The sequence below is a fragment of the Symphalangus syndactylus genome, chromosome 17 (genome assembly GCF_028878055.3).
Source record: "Symphalangus syndactylus isolate Jambi chromosome 17, NHGRI_mSymSyn1-v2.1_pri, whole genome shotgun sequence".
NCBI classification, from domain to species: Eukaryota; Metazoa; Chordata; class Mammalia; order Primates; family Hylobatidae; genus Symphalangus; species Symphalangus syndactylus.
Genome location: NC_072439.2, coordinates 18,564,779 through 18,592,680, shown reverse-complemented (window position 1 = coordinate 18,592,680; position 27,902 = coordinate 18,564,779). Strand labels below are relative to the sequence as shown.

Sequence of the window (27,902 nt, the reverse complement as noted above, 5' to 3'; positions counted from 1 at the left end):
TACTGACAGGAAGAACCTGAGGGAACTGCTGGGGGCTAGGCACGTTCTGTGCTGCATCTGGGTGTGGAGTGCAACACAGGGCTGCAGTTTGCGAAGAGTCACTGAGCTGTACGCTTACTTATACCTTCACTCTATGTATGTTACATATCAAGAAACAGTAAAAACAAATTTAAAACACCACAGTGGCGAACTGAGTGATTAGAAAACCAATGACAATCAAAAATGACCATAGGCCCTATTGCTGATGAACATTTCTTCTAAAAATGACACACCTCCAGTGACACACCGGAGTTATACCTGGGTCTTGTCCAAGCCACCCCTCTAGCCCAGGAGTAGTTAGCAAAGAGCTTGGCATTTCCCTCTGGGGGCAGGTGATGAACAGACAACAGAGCCTGCTGTGGCTACTGCAAACAATCAGGTGTGTGGGGCTGTCATAAGCAGATGGCTAAGCCCCATGTGGTAAGATCCAGATGATGCGTAACAATGATTAGAGGAGAAAATGCAGGGTAGTAGAAGAACCCACAGATGTGGCCAGGTGCCTTGGCTCATGCCTGTAATGCTAGCACTTTGGGAGGCCAAGGCAGGCGGACTGTTTGAGCCCAGGAGTCCGAGACCAGTCTGGGCAACATAGTGAGACCCCATCTCTACGAAAAATTTTTAAAATTAGCTGGGCCTGGTGGTACGCGCCTGTAGTCCCAGCTATTTGGGAGGCTGAGGTGGGAGGATTGCCTGAGCCCAGGAGGTTGAGGCTACAGTGAGCCATGACTTTGCGGCTGCACTCCAACCTGGGCAAGAGAGTGAGACCCTATCTCAAAACATAACAAAACAACCCAGAGATAAGCCTGCTGCCTTGGTGGCCAGAAATGTCTGCCTTATCAGTTATGTCAAAAGAATCAAAATTAGCATTTGATGAATCCAGAGTAACCCCACAAATTAGTCATTGCCAGATGCAATCAGTCATTCCAAAGGGTCTCTGACGTGGAATAAGTTAACAAAACTGCTGCTACAATGCTGGTCTCCCACTCCTGTGTGTGGCCCCTGCAGCTGACTGTCAACATGGAGCCAGCAGGATCCTGTGAAGGCCTAAGGCAGATCCTGTCCCTCCTCTGCTCGGAGCCCTCCGGTGGCTCCTATCTCACCCGGAGTAAAAGCTCAAGTCCTTTCAATGGCTTTCCAGGCCTTAAGGGGTTTTTTAGGGGTTCCCAGTCCCACCCTGTTACCTCATCTCCTACCTCTCTCCCCCTGGCTGACTCCACCCCAGCCACACTGGCCTCCTTGCTGTCACAGGCCAGCTTCAGGGTCTTTTCCCTGGATACATACATAGCTCATGTTGCTCAAACGTCCCATTTTCAGGGAGGCCTTCCCGGACCCTATTTAAATAAAAATCCTTGCCACTGCTCCAGCTCCAGCCGGGGCACTCTCATTCCCCTTCATTAAGTTCCTCCACAGCACTCATCATCCAACATATGTTTTACTGACTCATTGTCAGTCTTTCCCTACTAACGTGAAAGCTCCACAAGACTGAATTTCTTTTGTTTTTAAGAGACAGCATCTCATTCTGTTGCCCAGGCTGGAGCGCAATGGTGCGATCACAGCTCACTACAGCCTTGATCTTCCAGGCTCAAGTGATCCTCCCGTCTCAGCCTCTGGAGTAGCTGGGACTACAGGCATGGGCCACCATGCTTGGTAGATTTTTGTATTTTTAGTAGAGATGAGGTTTCCCTGTGTTGCCCAAGCTGGTCTCGAACTGCCGGGCTCAATGACCCTTCACCTTGGCCTCCCAAAGTGCAGGGATTATAGGCGTGAGCTACTGCACCCCACTGAGAGTGAATATTTTTTGTCTTCTGCTGTGTACTGCTGTATTAAAACAGTGCTTGGCCTACAGAAGGCACTTAATAAATACTTGACTAAATAAATGAGTGAATGAACAAATAAATCCATCATCTACTCCTGAGTCTACAGGTTCTTTCCCTGCACTGACAACTTCCACACATTCTGTCTCCAGCTCCACATGTGATCCCCAACTGCCTCCTGGATGCCACCCCTTGAATGTCCCGAAGTCACATCAAACCTGGACATCCCAATTGAAACACATCACCTCCCCAAGCTGCTCCCTCTGGGGTCTACCATGTTGGTGACAGCTGCAATACTCCCTCAGTCTCTCCCAGGCCAGAGACAGGTTCTGTCTCTTCTGCCTCCAGTCACTCTGTTTCCACAGCAACTGGGGTAACAGAATGAAATGTGACTTCCCTGGAGTCACTTGATCATAACAGAGCCCAGTGGAATCATCACCCACTAAGTAATAAAAACATGAATCCCTCCCTCTACACAAACACCTACATGTTGACAGAGCACTTGTGCAGACATTATGTCACCGAATTTTCACAACTCCGGGCTTGGATGTTATTATTCCCAATGGACACATGAGAAAACAGGTTAGAGAAATGAAACAATTTGCTTGAGGTCACCGAGTAAGAGGAAGAGCTGGGGGCTTGAATCTAGATCTCAAGACTAAAACCGTCAGCAACCTGTATCTATCACAGTTTAAAAGACTGAGGTCAGGTGCGGTGGCTCATGCCTGTAATCCCAACATTTTGGGAGGCCAAGGTGGGTGGATCACTTAAATTTGCATTTGGTGATCATTTGCCTTGAACTCCTGAGGTCAGGAGTTCAAGACTAGCCTAGCTGGCCGGGCGCGGTGGCTCACGCTTGTAATCCCAGCACTTTGGGAGGCCGAGGTGGGCGGATCACAAGGTCAGGAGATCGAGACCACGGTGAAACCCCGTCTCTACTAAAAATACAAAAAAAAATTAGCTGGGTGTGGTGGCGGGTGCCTGTAGTCCCAGCTACTCGGAGAGGCTGAGGCAGGAGAATGGCGTGAACCCGGGAGGCGGAGCTTGCAGTGAGCCGAGATTGCGCCACTGCACTCCAGCCTGGGCAACAGAGCGAGACTCCGTCTCAAAAAAAAAAAAAAAAAAAAAAAAAGACTAGCCTAGCCAACATAGTGAAACTCGGTCTCTACTATAAATACAAAAATTAGCCAGGCATGTAAATTCCAACTACTCAGAAGGCTGAGGCATGAGAATCACTTGAACCTGGGAAGTGGAGGCCATTAGTTGACGGCACTAAACACTGACATCAATTGGGATGGACTAGATGATGTTACAGTAACAAAGGAGTCCCTAATCTCAGTGGTTTAAAACAACTAAGTTGTATTAACTTACACTGTAATAATGCTGTGTAACAAATAATCCTAAAACTGAGACTTTTTTTTTTTTTTTGAGACACAGTCTCACTCTGTCTCCCAGGCTGGAGTGCAATGAAACCATCACAGTTCACTGCAGCTTCAACCTTATGGGCTCAATCGATCCTCCCCGCTCAGCCTCCCTAGTAGCTGGGACTACAGTCATGCGCCACCATGCCCAGCTATTTTTTTGTATTTTTTCATAGAGATAGGGTTTCCCCATGTTACCCAGCTGGTCTCAAACTCCTGGGTTCAAGCGATCTACCCACCTCGACCTCCCAACATGAAAACTGAGATTTATACCAACAAGCATTCTTATAAGAGTTCGTGGGATGGCTGCTTTGGCTGCAGTTTGGGAGGATTCAGGTCTCTTCCATGAGATTCCACAGTTTTCTGGGATTAGCAGTAACCTGGCAAATGTTCTTATGGGAACACAAAAGCCAAGTGCATTTAAGGCCCTTGCTGAAGTTAGATGTGCTGAAATTCCATTAAGTAAATCATATGGTCAAACCCATCAATGGAGCAGGGAAATATACTCCCCCTCCAGTGGGAGGGAGAGTAGTGGATATTTGCTGAATGACTGCCCATTCACAAAAGGTTAATTTTTCCTTCACCCTAGCACTATCCACAGAGTGTTCTGCTCCTTATAGTCATAAAGCAGCCCCCAGGCCAGGAACAATGGTTCATGCCTGTCATCCCAGCACTTTGGGAGGCTGAAGCAGGAGGACCGCTTGAGCCCAGGTGTTTGAGACCAGCCTGGCAACATGGTGGAAACCCCATCTCTAAAAAAATACAAAAAAAACTAGCCAGGCGTGGTGGAGAACACCTGCAGTCCCAGCTACTCAGGAGGCTGAGGTGGGAGGATCGCTTGAGCCCAGGAGGTAGAGGCTGCAGTGAGCCAAGCCAAGATCATGCCACTGCACTACAGCCTGGGAACAGAGTGAGACTCTGTCTCAATAAATAAAAGATTGACTGTCAGGCAAATTGTATAACTTCTTTGGGCCTCAGTTTCCTCATCTGTAAAAGTGGGGATAACAGAGCCTGCCTCTTGGGTTTTTTTATGAGGACTCAATGAGCTAATCCATGTGAGTGAGGTGTGTAGAGCAGTGACTGGCAGGTAACGGTGAATAATGTTAGCTCTCATTATTATTATTTTATTTTTTATATTTTGGGGGTCTCACTCTGGTGCCCAGGCTGGAGTGCAGTGGCACAATCTCAGCTCACTGCAGCCTCCATCTCCTGGGCTCAAGCAATTCTCTCACCTCAGACTTCCCAGTAGCTGGGATTGCAGGTGTACACCACCATGCTCAGCTAATTTATAAAATTTTGGTAGAGATGACATCTCACTATATTGCCCAGGCTGGTCTCAAACTCCTGGGCTCATGCGATCCTCCAGCTTTGGCCTCCCAAAGTGATGGGATTACAGGTGTGAACCATCATACCTGGCCTATTATTCTTTAAAAAAAATTTTTTATTTATTTTAATAAAAATAGAGACAGGGTCTTGATATGTTGCCCAGGCTGGTCTGGAACTCCTGAGCTCAAGCAATCCTCCCATCTCAGCCTCTGAAAGTGCTGGGTTTACAGGCATGAGCCACGGCATCCGGCCAGTTTCCCCTTCTTTAAAGTGGAGTTGATTGGCTTAGATGATCTTCCTGGACACCTTCCAGCCCTGAGCCCACTGGCTGCAGGAGGCAGGGTACATGGCAATGATTCATTTTGTTCCAGCTGAGGAAACTGGAACCCAGAAAGTAGATGCTACCTGCCCAGGACCACACACTGATTCCTGTGGTCATCCTGGACCTAATCCTTGGGTCTCCTTTCCTCTCTGCTGAGGGGCACAGGGATTATGCTGCCCATTTTCCAAGTACGGAAGCTGAGGCCCAGCAAAGAAAGTGACTCAACCCATTGCCAGTTGGCTCAGGAGCAGAATCTGGAACCCCGGACTCCAGACTCCTAGTGAGGAGGAGGTGGGGTGGCAGAATCACCTGTAGGACCACAGAGATGGTCTTCTCGCCTGCCTTGGCTGCCCGCCATTTTCGGTAAGTGTCTGCCTTGAGAAGATTTTCTGCACAGTGGGTCTGGAAACAACAGTAGGAGAGGAGAATTAGGGCACAGAGATGACAGCTAGGCCTCTAGCTCTCAGATATTCCTTTGAGTCCTCCCAAGGCCTCTACGATCCCCCAGATTTAAACTCTCCAGTTAATCCCCCTACACTCCGCCTGGAGTTTCCCCTACAACACTTTACCGTGGAAGTTCACCTATGGGCTCTCCAAGAAAGCTTCCCTATTCCTCCTTTTCTCTCCGGAAGTTCCCTAGACGCCGGAACGTCCCTAATTCAACATCTCTCCACAATTCACTTTTAGCCTCCTGGAAATCCCCCCATGACTCTCCTTAGACTTCCAAGAGAACCCCAAAAGTTCTTTTAAGAGCTGTCCTCATTAATTCCCTCACGTCTTCCAACCTCCCCCATGCAGGTCCCTCACCGAGTCCTGGCTGCTGCAGGACACGACATGGCGGAGGCGGATCTCCGGCATGTCAACGTCGTGGGCTTCGCCTGGCCAGAAGGATGAGGTAGGGTATGGGGTCCGAGGGGCAGGGAAGGTGGGAGGGGGTGGGGTGCGCCCTGCGCGGGCTGAAGTGCGCAAGCGCGCGAGGCTCGGGCCTTTCAAACCCCGGCGCGCCGGCGCTGGCGTCGACACTGCGCAAGCCCAGTCGCGCCTCTCCAGAGCGGGAAGAGCGCTGCGTTCCTTAGCAACGAGCATTTCCTCCAGCCCCGCCTCCCTCCGCCACACACAACCCCGCTCTAGCCTCGCCTCCCAATGACGTCAGAACCCTGCTTTCTGGGAGCCTAGCAACAGAAGCGACCTCCGGGATTGGTGTCTAGAAGAAATTCGCCATTCTCATTGGACGATGGAGTCACCGCCCACACTGAAGCGAGAAAGCAAATCTTTTTGCTGTATTATTATTTTTTTTTTTTAATTTTTTGTTGAGACAGGGTCTTGTTCTCTCACCCAGGATGGAGTGCAGCGGCAGGATCTCGGCTTTCTGCAACCTCTGTCTCCTGGGGCCAAGGGATCCTCCCACTTCAGCCTCCTAAGTAGCTGGGATTACACGCACGCGCCACCACATTCGGCTAATTTTTGTATTTTTTGTGGAGACACGGGGTGAGGGGGCGGCGGGTCTTGCAATGTTGCCCAGACTGGTCTCGAACTCCTGAGCTCAAGCGTCCACCTGCCTTGGCCTCTCAAAGTGCTGGAACTACAGGCGTGAGCGACCGCGCTGGGCTAGGACAGCAGATCTCAGTGAATTTTAGTAGTTTCGTAGGGAACCTGGATTCTACGCAACAGGATCTCCTCAAATGGCTCAGGCGGCTGCACTCTACTCTCTGTCCCCCTGCCACACACACACACACACACACACACACACACATACATACACACACACGAGCGCGCGCGCGAAAAAAATTATCAGATCTCTCTCAGCCTTATGCCTGAGGCCAAAAGAGAAGGGTTCAGCGTCCTAAATATAACACAAAGCATGTGCCCAACCTCCACCCCCGCCCCCCACACACACCCCTATCCTGGAGTTCTTCTACAAAAGCCTCAGTTTCCCAATATGTGGACTGTGGGCATCTGTCTTTTCCTATGCCCGCCTATGACTGCTGACAGACATCCCTCTGTTCATTCGGTCCCTTGGAGACCCAAGGCTGCAGCCCTGGGTGGGGTCGCAGCTGGAGACAGCCCAAACACGCAAGGAGTGTGAGCCAAGCACATGAAGAGAAGGGAAGGGAGACGAGGCACCCCCGCACCCGCAGGACCAGCCTGGACATGCTGGGTGCTCCAAGGTGGGGCCCTACCCACACTGGGTGCTTCCTTGGGAGGAGAGGGGAAGAGAGAGGAGAGGGAATCCCAGTTCTTGCAGCCACTGGGAATCAAGAGGCCCAACTCCGTCTTGGTCTTCAAGCAAACAAACAAACAACAATGGGCCGTGGGAAGGTGAGAAAACAGGGTAGTGACTTTCTGGGTTCTAATGGAAGAGGGGGATGGAAGCCCAGACTCCTGGGGTCTCCATGGAGGTGGGGGGCTGGGCACAAGACGCCCAGGACACTTTTGGATTCTGGTTCGGCCTTCCCAACCCAGAGGCCACAGAGGACTGCCCTGGGTTCTGACCTCAGCTATTTCTCCCCGTAGGGTGAATGTGGGTCCAGACCCGCCCCTCCTCAGCTTCCTATAAAAGCTGGGGACGAGGTACTGCTGATACACACACCATGAGGTCCTCCAGGAGACCAGGGACCTTTCTGCTGGCCTTTGTGCTGCTCTGCACCCTCCTGGGTCTTGGTAAGTGACAAGGGACCTGGACTGTCTCTGGGACCTCAGGAAGAGAGAGGTCCCAGAGAGAGAGAGAGATAGAGATAGATAGAGAGAGAGCCTTCAGCAAGTCCTCAAGGTGAACGGGGAGACATTCTGGAAATTCAGATTCATGGAAGAGGCCAAGGGTAAAGGAAGAGGAAGCCTGGGGGTCCCAGAGAAGAAAAGCTCCTGTGATTGGATCCCTGAGAGAGGGGCTTGGTGGGCTCTGAATCCTCCATCCTCCAGGAAGGATCCCAAATACATCTCAATTCGAGGAAATCAGATGAGAGCATGGCTGGAAAGGGAAATCTTTAAAAATATAATTTTTTTAAAAAAAGAGGGAGAAGGCCAGGTGCGGCGGCTCATGGCTGTAACCCCAGCACTTTAAGAGGCCGAGGCGGGTGGATCACTTGAGGTCAGGAGTTCAAGACCAGCCTGGCCAACATGGTGAAACCCCGTCTTTACTAAAAATACAAAAAGAGTTAGCTGAGCTTGGTGGTGGGCGCCTGTAATCCTAGCTATTTGGGAGGCTGAGGTGAGAGGATTGCTTGAACCCGGGAGGCAAAGGTTGCAGTGAGCCAAGATTGCGCCACTGCATACCCCAGCCTGGGTGACAGAGCAAAACTCCATCTCAAAAAAAAAATACATTAATATAATATGATATATTTTTTTAAAAGAGCGAAAGAGATTTCCTTTCTCCTTAGACTACAAAGTTCAGGCCCCAGCCCCCTCCTCCCCTGCACACAGGGGTCCAGGCAAGACTCACTTTCCCCAGGGCCCAGGTATCTGGGCCCCTAGTTGTCCCCTTTCTCAGGACCAAGAAGTTCAAGTCCTTGCCCTCCTGGTCCTCACTCTCCCTCCTTGACCTGGGATGCAGACCCTAGCCTCAGGGCCCCCTGCCCGAGCTCCCGGTACCTACGTGGTAACTTCAAGGAGGAGAATCCCACATTCAAGAACCAGCTGGACCTGAAGTTTCACAGAAGTCCATGGAAACCTCCACTATGACCCCTCCCTGCCCCTGAGCTTTCTCAGAGGACCCTGGCATCCAAAATCTCCAGCCATGTAATTAGGCAAACAGGCTTCGTGGTGGAGTTGCTTCCCGCCCCTGGAAGCAGCTTGGCTGGCATCACCACTGCTTCTTCATCCGACTCTGGATAGTTCCTTGGGCAGCGGTCAACATCCTGCCCATGAAAAACCAGGGAGCTGCTGGTCTCTCCTCTCTCAGGACACAAAAGTCCTAAGTCAAAGTCGTGGTTCGAAGACCACACCACCCATGACTACTGCCTCGCCCTCTGTCTACACTGCAGGGTGCCCACTACACTGCGAAATATGTACGGCGGCGGGGAGCAGGTGCCATGGCCAAATGAAGACCTGCGGCAGTGAGAAGGACACATGTGTGCTCCTGGTGGGGAAGGCTACTTCAAGTAAGAGGATGTGGCCTGGGACCTGGTGGGGAGGTGGGGTGTACCTTCAGGGTGGAAGAGACTACCATGCTGAGGGGGGATCATCACGGTTCTCAAGATGGGGGAGCGTGGGAAGAAATCAGTGGAGAGCAGGAAAGAGGGAAAGACCATTATGAGATGGAGGGAAGAGAAATAAATGGTGTGATAGAAATCATTATTGTCACAGAATTCTGAAAATGAGACTGTCCTAAAGAGAAGGAAAATGTGGGAGGGGTGAGAGTTAATAGACTTTCTTAGGCAGAAGAGGGGTAAGGAAAGACACTGTGGGGGGGGCGGGCAGAGAAATAGTGAGAAGGGAAGAATCTAACCGGCAGGAGGTGGAAATGGTGGGGAGTGGATAGAGAAGGAAGAGGCTGGGCTGGGGTGGGAAAATGTAAGTGTAATCAGGGAAGAGGTCATTCCTGACAGAGGGAGGAGAGATGACGTTGGAGTGTTGAAGTAGTGGGAGAGACAGAAAAGGGACCACCCCAAACAGGAGAGGGACGATAACCTTGAAGTATGGAGCAAATCATTTTTTTTCTTTTTTGAGACGGAGTCTTGCTCTGTCACCCAGGATGGAGTGCAATGGCGCGATCTCTACTCACTGCAACCTCCGCTTCCCGGGTTCAAGCGATTCTCCTGCCTCAGCCTCCCGAGTAGCTGGAATTACAGGTGCGTGCCACCACGCCTGGCTAATTTTTGTATTTTTTAGTAAAGACGGGGTTTCACCGTGTTGGCCAGGCTGGTCTTGAACTCCTGACCTCAAGTGATCCTCCCGCCTCGGCCTCCCAAAGTGCTGGGATTACAGGCATGAGCCACCGTGCCTGGCTGAGTAAATCATCTTAAAGAGGAGAAGCAGAGACAGGGAGGGGGAGATGTGGATGAGTAAAATGAAAGGGAGGCCGGGCACAGTGGTTCACGCCTGTAATCCCAGCACTTTGGGAGGTTGAGGTGGGAGGATCGTTTGAGCCCAGGAGTTTGAGACCAGCCTGGACAACAAAAAGAGATCCCATCTCTACAGGAAAAAAAAAAAAAAAAAAATTAGTTGCGCATGGTGGCACATGCCTGTAGTCCCAGCCACTTGGGAGGCTGAGGCAGGAGGATCACTTGAGCTTGGGAGATCGAGGCTGCAGTGAGCTAAGTGCACACCACTGCACTCCAGCCTGGGCGACAGAAGGAAACCTGTCTCAGAAAATAAAATGGAAGAGGGCTGGGCGCGGTGGCTCACGCTTGTAATCCCAGCACTTTGGGAGGCCGAGGCGGGCGGATCACAAGGTCAGGAGATCGAGACCATGGTGAAACCCCGTCTCTACTAAAAATACAAAAAATTAGCCGGTCGTGGTGGCAGGCGCCTGTAGTCCCAGCTACTCGGAGAGGCTGAGGCAGGAGAATGGCGTGAACCCGGGAGGCGGAGCTTGCAGTGAGCCGAGATTGCACCACTGCACTCCAGCCTGGGTGACAGAGCGAGACTCCGTCTCAAAAAAAAAAAAAAAAAAAAAAAAAAAAAAAAAACAGAAAATAAAATGGAAGAGAGAAGATGGGCATGAGTTAAATGAAAGAGACCACCCCAGACCTGAAAAAGGATGGAGGAGAAAGGGAGCAATGGAAGAGACCAATGGGGGACAGGGATGTTTATACAAAGCTGAAAGAGACTTTCAGTCACAGGAGGAGAGATGATGAGGCCTGGTGAGGGAATGAAGGCGACTTTGGGTGCAGGGAGAAACCACTGGTGGGGAGGGGCTGTGAAAGGAAAGTGAGATAGAAGATCACCCAGCCAGCGTTGGTGGGTTAGGGAAGGACCTGAAAGGCTTGAAGAGAACCCCCATCCCGACATAGAAGAGGAAACGCACCCTGGGGAAGGGAGGAGAGGGAGCTGGGGGACCCCTCGATGGGGTGAAGGGGGAACCTGTGAATTGGGTAGGAAGAGACCACCACATGGTGGGGAGGGGGAAGGCCGGGGAGACTGGAAGAACCCACCTTAAACAAGACCTGAAAATAGCCAAGAGGGGCAGCAAGAGACCCTCGTTGGGAGGTCTGAGGAGTGACCATGGCAGGATCTGAGAGGAGGATGCCTGTTGCTGGGACCGGGGTTCATTGGAAGAGACTACGGGGTGGGCGGGGGTTGGCGGGGAGTTGTGAAGGCTGGAAGAGACCATTTCACGAAGGCATGGGGGTGGCCATAGGCGGGCTGAAATAGAGTAGTCCTGGCAGGACAGGGAGAGAGGGGTAGCCGTGGGTGGGGTGGGGTGGAAGGGACCACATCCAGCAGGCTGAGGTTGACAACGGGGAGCCGGAAGAGACCACCAAAGGCCGACTAGGGGCTATGGCAGCGGGAGGGAGGGCTACCTAAGAAAGCACTCCAGGCCATGCACCAGACAGATTAGGCGGCATGGCTCTAGGGGGCTTGAAAGAGACTGCCCTGGCCGGGCGAGCGCAGTGGCTCCCGCCTGTAATCCCAGCACTTTGGAAGGCCGAGGCGGGCGGATCACCTGAGGTCAGGAGTTGGAGACCAGCCTAGCCAACATGGTGAAACCCCGTCTCTACTAAAAATACAAAAAAATAGCCGGGCATGGTGGCGGTCGCCTGTGATCGCAGCTATTCGGGAGGTGGAGGTTGCAGTGAGCCGAGATCGCGCCATTGCACTCCAGCCTGGGCAACTCCGTCTAAAAAAAAAATAAGAAAAGAAAGAAAGAAAAAAAAGAAAGAGACCACCCCAGGAAGCTGTGGGGTTGGGGAGGCCTAGGGTTAGGCAAGACCTTGAGGCAGGGGTTGAGGCCAGGGAGTGGTCAGCCAGCACCGTCCCTGCCTGTCCCCATCCCACAGAGGGCAAGGAGTTGGTGCACACCTACAAGGGCTGCATCAGGTCCCAGGACTGCTACTCTGGCGTTATATCCACCACCATGGGCCCCAAGGGCCACATGGTAACCAGCTCCTTCTGCTGCCAAAGCGACGGCTGCAACAGTGCCTTTTTGTCTGGTAAGAAGCCCGTGGTGTGTGGTGTGTGCTCTGGCTCTCCACTGACCCTTGCTGTAGCCACTTGCTGGCTCTGAGCCTGTTTCCTTACCTGTAAAATGCAGTCTATTAGCAACCCTGGTGTTTCCCGGGGTTGTTGGGAGGCTGGGGGGAACGGCTTAAGCATCCCTATTCACCTTACACTTCATCCTCATCCTCAGTTCCCTCGACCAATCATACTGAGAATGGCCTGATGTGCCCCGCCTGCACTGAGAACTTCAGGGACAAATGCGTGGGGCCCATGACCCACTGTACTGGCAAGGAAAACCACTGTGTCTCCTTATCTGGACACGTGCAGGCTGGTGAGTGGTGCCTGGATCTCTGGAAAAGGAAACAGAACTAGAGGCCCAAACTTCTAGATTCCATGGGAGGAGAGGGTTCCAGAGAAGTGGGTGAGGATGTGTTCTGGGATTATGAGGAAGAAGGGGCTGAGGTCCCTGATTCCAGTCTGAAATCTCCCTTTCAGGTATCTTCAAACCCAGATTTGCTATGCAGGGCTGTGCTACAGAGAGTATGTGCTTCACCAAGCCTGGTGCTGAAGTGCCCACAGGCACCCATGTCCTCTTCCTCCATCATATAGAGTGCACTCCCTCCCCCTGGAAAGCGATCTGAACAGAGGAAGATATATGTAGTGTGAAGTCCCCATTTGTCCTCAGCCTGTAACTGCCTGTGTGCCTATAAAGAAGTTAATAGAGCAAGCCTGAGTCCTTGTGGTGTGATGTATCTTGAGGAGATAGAATGCAGGAAATAGGGGGTCTCAATCCTCATTTCAAATCCCCTCCTTTTGAGGAAGAGAGGGAAGGCCCTGCCTTCTTCCTTTCTTTCTTTTTTTTCAGACAGGGTCTCACTCTGTCACCCAGGCTGGAGTGCAGTGGTGCATTCAAGGCTCACTGCAGCCTCAACCTCCCGGGCTCAGGTGATTCTCCCACCTCAGCCTCACCAGTAGCTGGGACTACAGGCATGCACCACCATGCTCGGTGATTCTCCCACCTCGGCCTCCCTAGTAGCTGGGACTACAAGCGTGCACCACCACGACTGGCTAATTTTTTTGTTTTTTTGTAGCAACAGGGTTTCACTACATTGCCCAGGCTGGTCTTGAACTCCTGGGTTGAAGCGATCCTTGGCCTCCCAAAGTGCTGGGATGACAGGTGTGAGCCACCATGCCTGGTGGCCCTGCCTTTTATGAAGGGATTACTCTTTGCCAGGTCCCTGTGCTGTGTTTTCCATGCTATACCTCATTTCATGATCATAACAACTCTGTGAGGTTGATATTATTATCCCCACTCTACAGATGAACAAACTGAGGCATAGATTGTGGGTGTCATTTGCCTTGGGTCAAACAACTAGGGAGGGTCAGAACCTTGATTTGAACCCAAGTCTGGTATACTTCAGAGTCCATGATCATCTCTCTCACTTAACTGCTTCCTCTTTTTGCCTCAGTGTTCGTGTCTGCAAAATGTAGATATTAATAGTTATAACCTCATAAGGTTGTTGTAAGAGTCAAATGAAAGACAACTTAAAAAGCGCTTAGTGCAATGCCTAGCACCTTTAAGACCATGTGGATTCTAAAGACAATGTATGCCTGAGTAAACAGTAATCATCATAATAGCTGCCACTTACTGAGTGGCCATTAGCTGACAGGTGCTAAACATTGACATCAATTGGGAAACTAGATGATGTTACAGTAACAAAACAAGTCCCTGATCTCAGTGGTTTAAAACAACAAAGCTGTATTAACTAACACTGTAATAATGCTGTGTAACAAATCATCCTAAAACTGAGACTTTTTTTTTTTTTTTTTTTGAGACAGAGTCTTACTCTGTCTCCCAGGCTGGAGTGCAGTGAAACCATCACAGTTCACTGCATCCTCAACCTCATGGGCTGAATCGATCCTCCCCACTCAGCCTCCCTAGTAGCTGGGACTACAGGCATGCGCCACCACACCCAGCTATTTCCTGTATATTTTTTTTTTGTAGAGACAGCGTTTCCCCATGTTACCCAGGCTGGTCTCAAACTCCTGGGTTCAGGTGACCCACTCACCTTGGCCTCCCAACATGAAAACTGAGACTTATACCAACAAGCATTCTTTTTTTTTTTTTTTTTTGAGACAGAGTCTTGCTCTGTCGCCCAGGCTGGAGTGCGGTGGCGCAATCTCGGCTCACTGCAAGCTCCGCCTCCTGGGTTCTCGCCATTCTCCTGCCTCAGCCTCCCAAGTAGCTGGGACTACAGGCGCCTGCCACCACGCCCGGCTAATTTCTTGTATTTTTAGTAGAGACGGGGTTTCACCATGTTAGCCAAGATGGTCTCGATCTCCTGACCTCGTGATCGGCCCACCTCAGCCTCCCAAAGTGCTGGGATTACATGCGTGAGCCACCGCGCCCGGCCTCAACAAGCATTCTTATAAGAGTTTGTGGGATGGCTGCTTTGGCTGCAGTTTGGGAGGATTCAGGTCTCTTCCATGAGATTCCACAATTTTCTGGGATCAACAGCTCCCTGGCAAATGTTCTCATGGCACATCACAGGAACACAAAAGCCAAGTGCATTGAAGGCCCTTGCTAAGGTTAGGTCTGCTAAAATTCTATTAAGTAAATCATATGGTCAAACCCATCAGTGGAGCAGGGAAATATATTCCCCCTCCAGTGGAAGGGAGAGGAGTGGATATTTGCTGAATGACTGCCCATTCACAAAAGGTTAACTTTTCCTTCACCCTGGCACTATCCAGAGGGTGTTTTGCTCATCATAGTCATAAATTAGCCACCGGCAGGGCACAATGGCTCACGCCTGTCATCCCAGCACTTTGGGAGGCCGAGGCAGGAGGACCGCTTGAGCCCAGGAATTTGAGACCAGTCCGGGCAACATGGCGAAACCCCACCTCTACGAAAATACAAAAAAAAAAAAAAAAAAAAAAATTAGCCAGGCGTGGTGGTGCACATCTATAGTCCCAGCTACCTGGGAGGCTGAGGTGGGAGGATTGCTTGAGTCTGGGAGGCAGAGGTTGCAGTGAGCTGAGATCTTGCCACTGCATTCCAGCCTGGGTGACAGAGTGAGACCCTGTCTTAAATAAATAAATAAATAAAGCATCCACCAACTTGAATGTGGCCAATTTCTGTGTCACAGGAAGTCCACCACGGGCAATCACATGCTGTGACCCAGAAGTGACTTAATACAAGTCACTGGATGGAGCTAGTCACATGGCCCACCCAGCCACATGGGCACCAGGAAGTGAGATCCTGCCCCAAGGTCAGAAGGCAGAGAACTGCACTTTTCATTAATAGCACAAATGACCACCATGACCCCTTAGAAGCTGTTTTTCATTTTATTTTCACAACTCTATGTGATAGGCACTATTATTCACATCCCTGTTTTCAAGAGACATCAGAGGCTCAGAAGGCTGTCACATTGGCGGTCACACAGCTAGAAAGTGGCAGAGTTTAAGATTTTAATCACTGGGTTATGTTGTTGGGGAGAAAGAGACCACATCACACACAGAGAGAACAAGTCTGTATTAGTTGCTTTTGCTACACAACAAACCACTCCAAAATTTAGTGGTTTAGAACAATCACCTATTTAGTTAATGATTCTCTGGGTTGCAACTTGGTCTGGGATCAGCTGGGCAGTTCTTTTGCTGGTCTCAGCTGGGTTCAGCTGCCTATCAGCTAGGGAGCTCTGTTTCAGAGATTGGTTGGCTATGGGTGGTGGGGATTAAGGATGACGGAGCCATGTTTCTCTTTTCCCTTTATTACCCAGCAGGTTAGCCCAGATCTTTTCTCTTTCTTTCCTTCTTTTTATTTTTTTAGACATTGTCTTGCTCTGTCACCCAGGCTGGAGTGTAGTGGAGCCATCATAGCTCACTTCCTCGACTTCCTGGGCTCAAACAATCCGCTTGCCTCAGCCTCCCCCATGTAGTTGGGACCACAGGTGCACACCACCACATCTGGCTAATTTTGTTGTTGTTGCTTTTTTGTAGAGATGGGGGTCTTGCCATGTTGCCCAGGCTGGTCTCGATCTCCTGGGCTCATGAAATTCTTCCACCTTTGCCTCCCTAAGTGCTGGGATTATGGGTTTATACCCATACGCCACCATGCTCAGCCAGCCCAGGGTTTGGATGTGGCAGTGGTGGTAGGGGTCCCAAGGGGAGCAAGAGAGGAAGTCCCAGTGCATAAGCACTTTTTTTTTTTTTTTTTTTTTTTTGAGACAAAGTCTTGCTCTGTCGCCCAGGCTGGAGTGCAGTGGTGCAGTCTCAGCTCACTACAACTTCCGCCTCCCGGGTTCAAGCTATTCTCCTGCCTCAGCCTCCCGAGTAGCTGGGACTACAGGTGTGCACCACCACGCCCGGCTAATTTTTTGTATTCTTAGTAGAGAGATGGGGTTTCACTGTGTTAGCCAGGATGGTCTCGATCTCCTGACCTTGTGATCTGCCCGCCCTGGCCTCCCAAAGTGCTGGGATTATAGGTGTGAGCCACCACACCCGGCTGCATAAGCACTTTTCAAGCCTCTGCTTGTATCATGTTTGCTATTGTTCTAGTGGCTGAAGCAAACCATAGTCAAGCCTAGGAGAGCAAGAATCCAAGGGCATGGCTACAGAAAGGCTGGCCCAATTGGGGTCATTAATGGGTATAGCTGGCTCCAGAGCTAAGGCGCTTTACCATCATAAGCTCCCAATGTTTAAACAGTAAGTCTGCCCGCACTCTTTCCAGGGTGGCAAAACTCAGATACTGATAAATTCTCTTGATCACAGCCCAGTCTTTCCCAGCAGATTCCCCACCATCCCTCCTATCCCCAGAGGCTGGAGTCTAGGTTTCCAGCCCAGTCAAAATCTCAAGGATCTTTCTTTTCCCTCAAACTCCAAAAGAACAGACACGCAATAGGATTTCTATTCATTTTTATTCATTCCTCCAAAGAGCACCACAGGCCAACCACACCCTTGATATGTCCTTCATGGTTCCCCACTGCAGTGGACACAAATCCCTCCATCATTATCCAGGCATGTATGGAACTCTGCTGTGGTGATGAGGTTGTCTCGCCCACTCACCCCAGTTTTCCATGCCTGTTCTGCTTCTGATGGCAATGCCAAAATTCATCACACATTTCCTTGAATTCCTGCCTTCAAGGGTCTTCCAGCCCTGTGGTGCCATGCAGACACACTTCAGTGGTGGCCAGTGATCTGTCTACAAGGGAGTCTTAGTCTTTTCTGCTTGGATGCTCCCAGGGACAGATGCCTACCAACAACCTTACGTCTTCACAAAGACTAAAATTGAATCCCATCAAAAGTCATCATTTAAAAGGCGACCACCCCCAAAAGAAGTCATAACACTCAAGGGCGTCAATATATACAACTGTGTAAACACAACCAATCTACAACTATATCAACACAACCAGCACTCCTCTATGGGCACAGACACACACACAAAATTGTCTTGCTTTCTCAGATATGATCTCTGGCATGACTCCTGCTGGCATGAGGGCAGAGGAAATTGAGAGCAGCGAAGCATATGGCAGTGATGTCAGACAGGACCAAATCAGAGACAGGGTCAAAGTGGCAGAAAAATGAGGAGCACACTCCGAGCAAAGGCATGGGGGTGAGACAAAGGCGCTCAGACTACAGCCATCTTGGTGCTGCCCAGGGGTGGGTGGCGCTCACGTTTGAGCTCTGTGTCAGGCTTTTCAGGAAAGGGTGCACTATGTTATGTGTGTGTGCATGTTGTGTGCGTGCATGTACATATATACGCTGAATTCTCACCATAACCATGTGAGGTAGATGCCATTTGTAGAGTGACTTGCCCAAGTCAGTTGAAGGACAATCTGCCCCTAGAACTAGACTGATAGAATTTTCTATGTTGATGGAAGTATTCTGTACCTGCCCTGTCCAATACGTAGCCACTAATCACATGTGGCTACTCAGTATTAATGTTGCACTACTGCCAATGAAACATAGAATTTTAAGTTTTATTTACTTTTAATTGAATAGCTGAGGCCAGGTGTGGTAGCCCATGCCTGTAATACCAGCACTTTGGAAGGCTGAGGTGGAAAGATCACTTTGGGCCAGGGGTTCAAAACCAGCTTGGTGGCTCACTATGTAATCCTAGCACTTTGGGAGGCTGAGGTGGGCAGATCACCTGAGGTCAGCAGTTTAAGACCAGCATGCCCAACATGGTGAAACCCCATCTCTGAGAAAAATACCAAAATTAGCCGGGCATGGTGGCACACACCTGTAGTCCCAGCTACTCAGCAGGCTGATGCAAGAGAATCAGTTGAACCTGGGAGGCAGAGGTTGCAGTGAGCTGAGGTCATGCCACTGCCCTCCAGCCTGGGTGACAAAGTGAGACTCTGTCTCAAAACAAAACAAAACAACCCACCAACTTGGTCAACATAACCAGACCTGCATCTCTACTTAAAAAAAATGGACACCCATCTCAGTTTTTGGAAAACTACTATATAATTGGAACAACTTGGATATGTGAATCTACTTCTCCAACAATGAATTTTATGAAATCAAAATACAGATCAAGCATTTCAGATAAAAATGTATCATGGTAATTGAGATTTGGTGTAAGTGTAAAATATACAACAGATTTTGAAGACAGCATAAAAGAATGTAACATAATTTATTTAAATAATACCGATGACGCCAGGCACGGTGGCTCATGCCTGTAATCCTAGCACTTTGGGAGGCCAAGGTGGGCGGATCACCTGAGGTCAGGAGTTTGAGACTAGCCTGGCCAACATGGCAAAACCCCACCTCTAAAAATTAGTGGGCATGGTGGTGGATGCCTGTAATCCCAGCTACTCAGGAGGCTGAGGCAGGAGAATCACTTGAACCTGGAAGGTGGAGGTTGCAGTGAGCTGAGATTGTGCCACTGCACTCCAGCCTGGGCAACAAAGCAAAGCACTATCTCAAAAAAAAAAAAAAAACTAAAAAACCGATGACATGTTGAAATGCTATTTTGGATACATTGGGTTAAATAAAACATGTTAAAATGAATTTAACCTGTTTCCTTTTACTTCTCTAATGTGGCTATTGGAAAACTTGGCTGTAATCTCAGCACTTTGGGAGGCTGAGGTGGGCAGATAACTTGAGGCCATGACTTCCAGACCAGCTTAGCCAACATGCTGAAACCCCATCTCTACTAAAAATACAAAAATTAGGACGGGTGCAGTGGCTAACGCCTATAATCCCAGCACTTTGGGAGGCTGAGGCCGGTGGATCACCTGAGGTCAGGAGTTCAAGACCAGCCTGGCCAACACAGTGAAACCCCATTTCTACTAAAAATACAAAAATTAGCTGGGCATGATGGTGCGTGCCTGTAATCCCAGCTACTCAGGAGGCTGAGGTTGCAGTGAGCCAAGATCGCACAACTGCACTCCAGCCTGGGTGACAGAGCGAGACTCCGTCTCCAAAAAAATAAATAAAGTAAAAATACAAAAATTAGCTGGGCGCGGTGGCTCATGCCTGTAATCCCAGCACTTTGGGAGGCCAAGGCGGGTGGCCTGAGGTCAGTAGTTCAAGACCAGCCTGACCAACATGGTGAAACCCCATCTCTACTAAAAATACAAAAATTAGCCAGGCATGGTGGCATACGCCTGTAATCCCAGCTACTCAGGAGGCTGAGGCAGGAGAATCACATGAACCCCGGAGGCAGAGGTTGCAGTGAGCTGAGATCGTGCCACTACACTCCAGCCTGGGTGACAGAGTGAAACTCCATCTCAAAAAAAGAAAACTTAAAATGACATATGTGGCTTGCATTTTGTTTCTACTGGACAGTGCTGCCCTGCAGCCCTCCCATTCCATCACGTGGCTGACATGCCTGATTGCAGGGCTTAGACACTAATATGATGGGGTTAAGAGGTGTAGATATTACAGATATGGATGAATATTCTTCCCCTAAAGCTGAAAGAGCTTTCATGAAAATGCCTGGAGCCATTCTGTATAGAACCAAGTGCTCTAGGCCGGGCGCGGTGGCTCACGCTTGTAATCCCAGCACTTTGGGAGGCCGAGGCGGGCGGATCACAAGGTCAGGAGATCGAGGCCATCCTGGTTAACACAGTGAAACCCCGTCTCTACTAAAAAATACAAAAAATTAGCCGGGCGTGGTGGCGGGCGCCTGTAGTCCCAGCTACTTGGAGAGGCTGAGGCAGGAGAATGGCGTGAACCCGGGAGGCGGAGTTTGCAGTGAGCCGAGATTGCGCCACTGCACTCCAGCCTGGGTGACAGAGCGAGACTCCGTCTCAAAAAAAAAAAAAAAAAAAAAAGAACCAAGTGCTCTTCCCCATGGTAGATATCTCAGCTTTGATGGGACAAATTGTGTCAGCAGTGGGAGTCCAAGCTGGAGATGATGGTACCATCCCTCGAGTACCTGCCCTTGGATCAGTTACCCTTGTCTTCAGCTTTTAAGGGAGCCAGGATCTCAAAACTATTTAAGATTCTTATCCAGCTCTTTCATTTCACAGATGGGAAAATAAGGCACTGTCCAAGTAACACAGTGACAGTGGCAAAGTCGTGCTTGCTTCCCAGGTCCCTGACCTCAGACAAGGGTGTTCTCTCCCATTAAATGCTCGTTTCTCTTCATCTTGCTCCATTTTCCTATCTTGTGGCAAGAGATGAACAATCTAACTTCCAACCCTAGTTGTGACACTGATCAATGAAATAAACATTTAGGCTGGGTGTGGTGGCTCACACTTGTAATCCCATCAAGGCAGGAGGATCACTTGAGGCCAGGAGTTCAACACTCGTGTGGGCTACAAAGCAAGACCCCCGTCTCTACAGAAAATTTGGTGCTATGTACCTATAGACCCAGCTACTCTGTAGGCAGAGGTGGGAGGATCGTTTGAACCCAGGAGTTGGAGATGGCAGTGAGCCACGATCATCCCACTGTATTCCAGCCTGGGCAACAGAGCAAGACCCTGTCTCTAAAATAATAATAATAATAATAATAATAATAATAATAATAATAATAATAAATATTTACGAAGCACCTATTGTGTCAGGCACCTATTGTTTTAGATGCTGGGGGAACAATAGAGAACAGGACAGGCAACAGGTCAAAAGCCAATAAACAGGTAAATAAATAAGATCATTTTTGACAGTAATAATTGCTACAAGGAAACTCAACTGGCCGAAATGAATAATGGGGGGATGTGAGCTACTTCAGATAGGGGAAAGTCAGGCGGGCATGATGGCTCACACCTGTAATCCCAGCACTTTGGGAGTCTGAGTCGGGTAGATCACCTGAAGTCAGGAGTTCGAGATCAGCCTGACCAACAGGGTGAAATCCCTTCTCTACTAAACTACAAAAATTAGCCAGGTGTGGTGGCACATGCCTGTCATCTCAGCTACTCGGGAGGCTGAGGCAGGAGAATCGCTTGAAGCTGGGAGCGGGAGGTTGAAGTGAGCAGTGATCACACATCCCTGTACTCCAGACTGGGTGACAAGGTGAGACTCCATCTCAAAAAAAAAAAAAAAAAAAAGAAGGAAAGTCTATCAGGCTGGACAGGAGTGGGAAGGGGCAGGGAATGAGAACAGGCAAGGGCCAGACCCACAGGGCCTTACTGTGTGCTGTTGGGCCTCAAGCCTGCCCTCTCTGGATTTTGCTCTTTCTGTCTACAACAAAAGGGATTCTATCTCTTGGATTCTCAGATCCTCCTTTTCTGTTTTTGACACTGAAGAATTCTGTAACCTGCAACTTTTCCCCCACATGTGGCTAGCAGCCTAGAACATTCCAGGCACTGTGGTTTCTGCCTTTGTTTCATTCACTCCTGGCATATTCCCATGGTCTCGAATGCCTGACCACCCATTTGGTGGGCCCCTGGCTCAATGCAGCACCCTCTACGTACACCAGAAAGCAGAGCCTCTTGGGGATACCTGAGGTGTCTATACAGAAGTGTTTGGACCAGTGCAGCAGTACAGCTGCTCTTCCAAAAAGGAAGGTGCACAAAACACCAAGGCCAGAAAGGGTTATGGTTAAATAACAGGAGAAACCAAGGCCAAAAAAAAGATAGAAACTCCTAAAGAAAAGAGACAGAGAAACAGACTCCCCAGAGATCACCTGAATTGCTCAGCACCTAGAGGATGAAGGCAGTCATATCCCTTCCCAGTCACACTCAGAGAGGCAGTTGCCGGGATCCCAATACAAGGTTTGGAGGAGCTGTCTCTGAGGTATGCTTTCCTGCCCTTCCACACCCAGAAGGCCTCATTCCTGGTCCCTGGCTACTCCCAGAGCCCACCATGCCCAGACCTCTTACCCACCTCACCTCATTTTTGTGGGACCACCCTCCCTACATACTTTTGGAGGGCAATTATAAAAACCCATCCACTCCCCAGGAGAGATCAAGAAGTCTCCAGCTTTCTCCCACAAGCCCCCGATCCCTCCTCCAGATGCAGACCTCCTCTTACCCAAGATTTAGGAACCAAGGTCCACAGCCATCTTAGAACCCCGGGGTCTGAGACCCCAGGGGCCTCCGCCACCCCATCAAGATTCAAAGCCCACTGCTCCTTGGGGACCTGTGCGCAGGCTTCTTCTCCCAGAGAAATGTAGACCCTGTTTCCCTCTGAGGCTCTGAAGCCCAAGAGTTCCAGCTCCCTGGGGCAATCAGGTCTCCCTCCCCTATACTAGATAGAGTTCAGGTCCCAGTCATGGACACCTCCCCACCAATTAGGAAACAGGACTTCTACCCCCCTCCCCTGGAGGACGAAACATCCAGCAACTCGTTTCTACTCCCTAGGAGACAAAGACATAGTCCCTGCTAGAGTCTGGGCAACCAACTCCCTTCAGGACAGACGGGTCTGGATGTCACGCACCATGGTTCCCAAAGAAATCAGGATTCCTGGCCAGGCCGGGCGCGGTGGCTCACGCCTGTAATCCTAGCACTTTGGGAGGCCGGAGCGGGTGGATCGCCTGAGGTCAGGAGTTCGAGGCCAGCCTGGCCAACATGGTGAAACCCCGTCTCTACTAAAAATACAAAAATTAGCCAGGTGGCCGGGCGCGGTGGCTCACGCCTGTAATCCCAGCACTTTGGGAGGCCGAGGCGGGCGGATCACGAGGTCAGGAGATCGAGACCATCCTGGCTAACACGGTGAAACCCCGTCTCTACTAAAAATACAAAAAATTAGCCGGGCGAGGTGACGGGCGCCTGTAGTCCCAGCTACGCAGGAGGCTGAGGCAGGAGAATGGCATGAACCCCGGGGGGCGGAGCCTGCAGTGAGCCGAGATCCCGCCACTGCACTCCAGCCTGGGTGAGAGAGCGAGACTCCGTCTCAAAAAAAAAAAAAATTAGCCAGGCATGGTGGCAGGCACCTGTAATCCCAGCTACTCCGGACGCTGAGGCAGGAGAATAGCTTGAACCCGGGAGGCGGAGGTTGCAGTGAGCCGAGGTCCCGCCATTGCACTCCAGCCTGGGCAACAAGAGACTTCATCTCAAAAAAAAAAAAAAAAAAGAAAAAAAAGAAATCAGGATTCCTGTCCCCCAGACTCTCTGAATCCAGGTGATGAGAAGTCACACATCCCAGCTAGAAGTCAAGAGCCCACATCCCCTTAAGCACCCAGGATTAAGCCCAGGCATCCCCTGTCAGAGTCTGGACTCCCAAGCCCCCTCCCACTCCTCACTGGGCAGGCTCAGAGGGTGCCAGCACAGCCTCAGCATCAGCCCGCATCTCATCGAGAGCCTGCAGCAGGACGCCGTGAGCCGCTCGGTAGCCCAGGCCACCTGTCGCCGCTGCACCACCCGCAGGCCAGAGGAAGGAGAGAGCGCCCAGTGCTGCGCCCCCAGCAGTGCCCTCGCCCGCCCAGGCGCCCAGCCTTGCTTCCACCTCGGCGCGCGTCACCGGGCCTGGGAAATGAGCGCGCGCTGCCAGCTCTCCAGAAGCCAGGCCCAGGGCGCGCTCACGTCGAGCCAGTGCCGCGGGTTCCAGCCCCAGGCCCCGTCGCCACTCCGCCAGCTGACCCCGCAGAAGTGCCACGTCGCATGCCCAGCCCAGCCCTGGGAGTGGTGCCGCCGCCGCCGCCAGACTAGCCAGCAGAGCTGGCCTCCACGCCCCGGCCCGCAACGCCGCAGCCTTGGTTCGGGCAGCGCTGGGAGATGCTGGTGGCAACGCCAGCAGCAGCGCCCCTGCCTGGGCTGGGGGGAGCGCTCGCCGCAGCCATTCGCACAGCCCTGGGAGTCCGCCAGGCCGTAGGGGGAACACTGGCGGCGGCGCCTCCTCCAGCACCTCCCACGTCTCGTCCTCCAGGCTTAACACGGCTGCCTGCTCTGAGTCGCCACCACCTGATTTCTTCATGCCGACAACCTGCTGCAAACCCTCGCTGCCAGCTTTCCCAGGACCTTCCCCGCTGCCTGCTTTCTGCGATCCAGGGCTACATTTCCCCCTTCCCTTACTGAGTGCATTCTCCAATCCCCCTCCGCCTGCGTTCTTTAAGCTCTCGCCGTTGGGTTTCTCCATCTTGCCATCTCCCAGACACTCCGGATCCTCGCCCTCGCCGTCAGTGCGCACGCAGACAAGAGGCGCATCTGGTAGCACCATGGCCTGGACCTGGGCCCAGTCCTTCTCAGTGGGGGCCCCAGGGGTGACGAGGATGAGGGCGTCGTAGTGCGTTGGGTGAGAGGCGGCGGCCGCGGTGGTGGCAGTGCCCGTGGGGCCCAGAGGCACGGTCCAGAGCACCACATTCGGGCGCTCTGGGGCTGGGAAGGGAGTGGGTCCCGTGGGGACCGAAGCAGGCGCAGCACCTGGGTCGCCAGGATCCAATCCAAGCAGCATGTCCACCACAAGGCCCACATCAGCCTTGCCGGCCACGGCCAGGTCTAGCCGTGCGCTGCCCAGGCGCTCCAGGCCTGAGCGCACCCACGACAGCGCAGCCTCCAGGCCGCCGGTCTCAAAGGCCTCACGCACAGCCTCCAGCTCTGCTGCACCCAGCACCTCGAAGCCATCCTGGGCCGGTGGCAGGAGCCTGTGGGGACAAGAAGGGACAGGGTCAAAGGTAGAAGAGGGGCTGGGTGACATGGACTGGGCTACGATGACAAGGGCAGAGCTTTCCTAATGATCTCAGAATGGGGCAGGGGTAGGAAAGGGAAGGGCCAGACTGATGGCACAGCAAATAGAAACCAGATGGGGAGGGGCCATGATTATATGGGTGGGGCTTCAAGCAATAATGGGAGTCTTGATTATTGAACGGGTGGACATAAGGTCAGGTTTCTCACCCTAGCCTAAAATGGGGATTGGGCTAAAACTTCCATGGAATACAGTATTTGGGGGCGGGGTTTTTCCAAGGGTCGGCTGTGCTGGGTGGGACAAAGCTCACAGACGGTGGGGCCTAGAACAAAGACTCGCAACTGTATTGTGGCCTAAACACAAGTCCAGCACTATTTGAGACAGACAACGTCCCCAAGGGCACTCTTTTCAGGGGCTGGGCCTAAGGAGGGTCAGTGAGGGGAGAAATCTCATCTACTAGTTCTTACCAAGGGAGAGTGGCTAAGGTGACTCCTGGGCAGGTGAGGCTAAGGAAAAAAGATGATAGTGTACTGGGACAAGGGACTGTCCCTCTCAGAGCCTCATTTTAAAGTCTGTAAAATGGGGAGGCTGGCAGGTGGTTGAGCAAATTCAGGTGGTAGCCAGCAAGTGGGCACAGAAACGAGAGGGAGCTGGAGAAAGGAGGTGGATGAGGATGCCCCAAAATAATAAAGCTCATTGTGGGTGTGGCTTTAGGTCGCTTGAAAACAAAGCTGATGGTGGGGAGGGCTCAAGGATTAGAGTTTTCAGGTAAAATCTTCCAGGGGGCTGGGCAGAGTGTTTCACGCCTGTAATCCCAGCACTTTGGGAGGCCAAGGAGGGCGGATCACCTTGGTCAGGGCAGGGCCTGGAAAAAGGAGCGTCAGGACCTCAGCAGATAAAGTGTTAAGCCTTTCCCTTTTAATTCTAGGGCTTTGGGAAGCCTGGGTGGGGGCATGGCTTGAGGCCAAGAGTTCAAGACCAGCCTGGGGAAACAGTGAGATCCTGTTTTGCAGCCTGTAGTATTAGCTACTCTGGGGGCTGAGGCAGGAGGATCATTTGAGCCCAGGAGGTGGAGGCCCTCAGTGAGCTAGGATCCTGGCACTACACTCCAGCCTGGGAGACAGAGTGAGACCCTGTCTCAAAAAAAAGGCCAGGTGTGGTGGTTCACACCTGTAATCCTAGCACTTTGGGAGGCTGAGGCAGGAGTATTGCTTAAGGCCAGGAGTTCAAATTCAACCTAACCAACATAGAGAGACCCTGTCTCTCAGGAAAAAAAAAATAATAATAATAATAGAGCTAAGCCTTGCCCCAAACTCACTGGGAGAGGGATCTCATGGACCTCCACGGACGCACCTAGGTGCCTAGGGTCTCGACTAACGGGACCCAGCCAGAAAGCCGGCACTCACCGCCGCAGCGCTTCTGCCTGGCTCTGCAGCGCCGCCCGGAGGCGCTCTAGCTCCTCGCAGCCGTCGCTGCTGCCGCAGTTTGCCGGTAGCACAAACAGATCCGCGGCTCCTAACCCCGCGCTGTTCAGCAGAGCTGCTGTCTGATCACGGGCCTGGGCGGCAGTCTGTGAATCCCCAGGACGCAGGTTCCGCACAGCCAGTAGCGGGGTCCCTCGGGCCAGGGCGGCCCGCGCTGCCTCTCCCAGGGCTGGAGCCAACGGTTCCCCGTTCCCCTCGGGTCCGGGCAGCACCAGTACCAGCACGTTGGCTTCCGCCGCCCAGGGCCCCGGTGCTGCGGGTGGGCAGCTCAGCTCGCCCAGAAAAAGGCCTGGGCCCGCAGCTCTTAGGCTGGGGACCCCGGAGTCCGGCCGTCCCTCGGGGGCCTCGAGTGTCTCCACATCCTTGTCGCACAGCGCTGCGATCAGCGCGGACTTCCCCAAGCCCGGAGGCCCCAGGAACAAGGCGGTCACATCACCCTGCGGCGGAGGCATGGCTGGAAAGCAACGGGTGGAGAAGACCTAGGTCAGGGAGCACCTAGCCTTTTCCTTTCCTAGCCGCCCCACTCAGAACCCAGGCCTTAGTCCTCCACCCTGTCCCCTTCGGTTCTTGAGTGTCACTCTCCAGGACCTAAAAAATCCAGAGCCCAGACCCTATTCCCCCAGAATCCCAGGGGTCCTGTCTGTCCGCCCTCTTTCTAGATGGAAACGTTTCCCTTTCTGCTTCAAAAACTCTGAAATCAGGCGCGGTGGCTCATGCCTGTAATCCCAGCGCTTTGGGAGGCCGAGGCCGGAGGATGGCTTGAGGCCAGGAATTCGAGACCAGCCTGGCCAACATGTGGGGCCCTCTCTGGTAGTATCTGTCTCTACAAAAAATAAAATTTAGCCGGGCATGGTGGCGTGCGCCTGTAGCCCCAGCTACTCGGAAGGCTGCGGCGGGAGGATCGCATGAGCCCAGGAGTTGGAGGCTGCAGTGGGCCGTGATCACACCACCGCACTCCAGCCCAGACGACAGAGCAAGACCCTCTCTGAAAAATAAATAAATACAAATAAAACCTCAGAAATCTGGCTTCCAGTCCCTCCTCCCTCGGACACATTGTTATTTTTATCTTTCCCCTTCCCCCTTCCAAATCACCAACCGAGCAAAAAGCCGACCCACGGGAGAGAGCGCAGTCGGTGGCAGTGGGTCAGCAGCTGAGAAGCCCGGCCCCTGGGCCGCGGCGGACGGAGGCCGAAGAGGCCAGGGCGCGGTGATTTAGAGATGCCGGGACCCGTCCCGGTAGCTTTAACCTGACGTCACTCCCTCTTCCAAGGGGGTGTGTCTTGGAAGACAGACCGCAGAGACCAAGCCCTTCGCAGCGCCTGCGCAGAACGGCCGAAGTGCGCACGCCCCTCTTCGGCGGCCTCAGGGCCCAGAACAATGAATGAGTCAA

At 51.9% G+C, this 27,902-nt stretch overlaps 3 protein-coding genes across 7 annotated transcripts in view; 1 reads left to right on the top strand and 2 right to left on the bottom strand.

Annotated features, from left to right (window-relative positions):
* The window catches only part of XRCC1 (X-ray repair cross complementing 1), a 37,410-nt gene extending 26,272 nt beyond the window's left edge, over positions 1–11,138 (bottom strand). Inside the window, exons 1-2 of one of the 4 annotated variants that reach the window (XM_055249317.2) lie at positions 5,730–5,970; positions 5,232–5,324 (exon numbers count right to left, since the gene is read on the bottom strand). In XM_055249317.2, coding sequence (XP_055105292.1) covers positions 5,232–5,324; positions 5,730–5,780 — 144 coding nt within the window. In that variant the 5' untranslated portion in view covers positions 5,781–5,970. Of the gene's footprint in view, positions 1–2,071; positions 2,111–5,231; positions 5,325–5,729; positions 5,971–11,014 lie in introns of those variants that run through there. The other 3 variants (XM_055249313.2, XM_063620956.1, XM_055249314.2) reach the window with 3 other exon arrangements.
* PINLYP (phospholipase A2 inhibitor and LY6/PLAUR domain containing) lies at positions 6,028–12,747 on the top strand. 2 transcript variants are annotated; one of them, XM_063621092.1, is made up of 6 exons: positions 6,028–7,241; positions 7,437–7,583; positions 8,903–9,019; positions 11,861–12,013; positions 12,211–12,351; positions 12,516–12,747. In XM_063621092.1, exons 2-6 carry the CDS (start codon positions 7,442–7,444, stop codon positions 12,659–12,661), a joined length of 699 nt encoding a protein of 232 aa, XP_063477162.1. In that variant the 5' UTR covers positions 6,028–7,241; positions 7,437–7,441; the 3' UTR covers positions 12,662–12,747. The 2 variants fall into 2 exon arrangements, with proteins under 2 accessions (XP_063477162.1, XP_055105263.1); XM_055249288.2 differs by having other exon boundaries at positions 6,028–7,583.
* A 4,167-nt stretch (positions 12,748–16,914) lies between these two features.
* On the bottom strand, positions 16,915–27,777 carry IRGQ (immunity related GTPase Q). The gene is made up of 3 exons (XM_055249318.2): positions 27,609–27,777; positions 26,435–26,966; positions 16,915–24,987 (listed from the first exon to the last, which is right to left on the bottom strand). Exons 2-3 carry the CDS (start codon positions 26,962–26,964, stop codon positions 23,646–23,648), a joined length of 1,872 nt encoding a protein of 623 aa, XP_055105293.1. The 5' UTR covers positions 26,965–26,966; positions 27,609–27,777; the 3' UTR covers positions 16,915–23,645.
* Between the last annotated feature and the right edge of the window lie 125 nt (positions 27,778–27,902).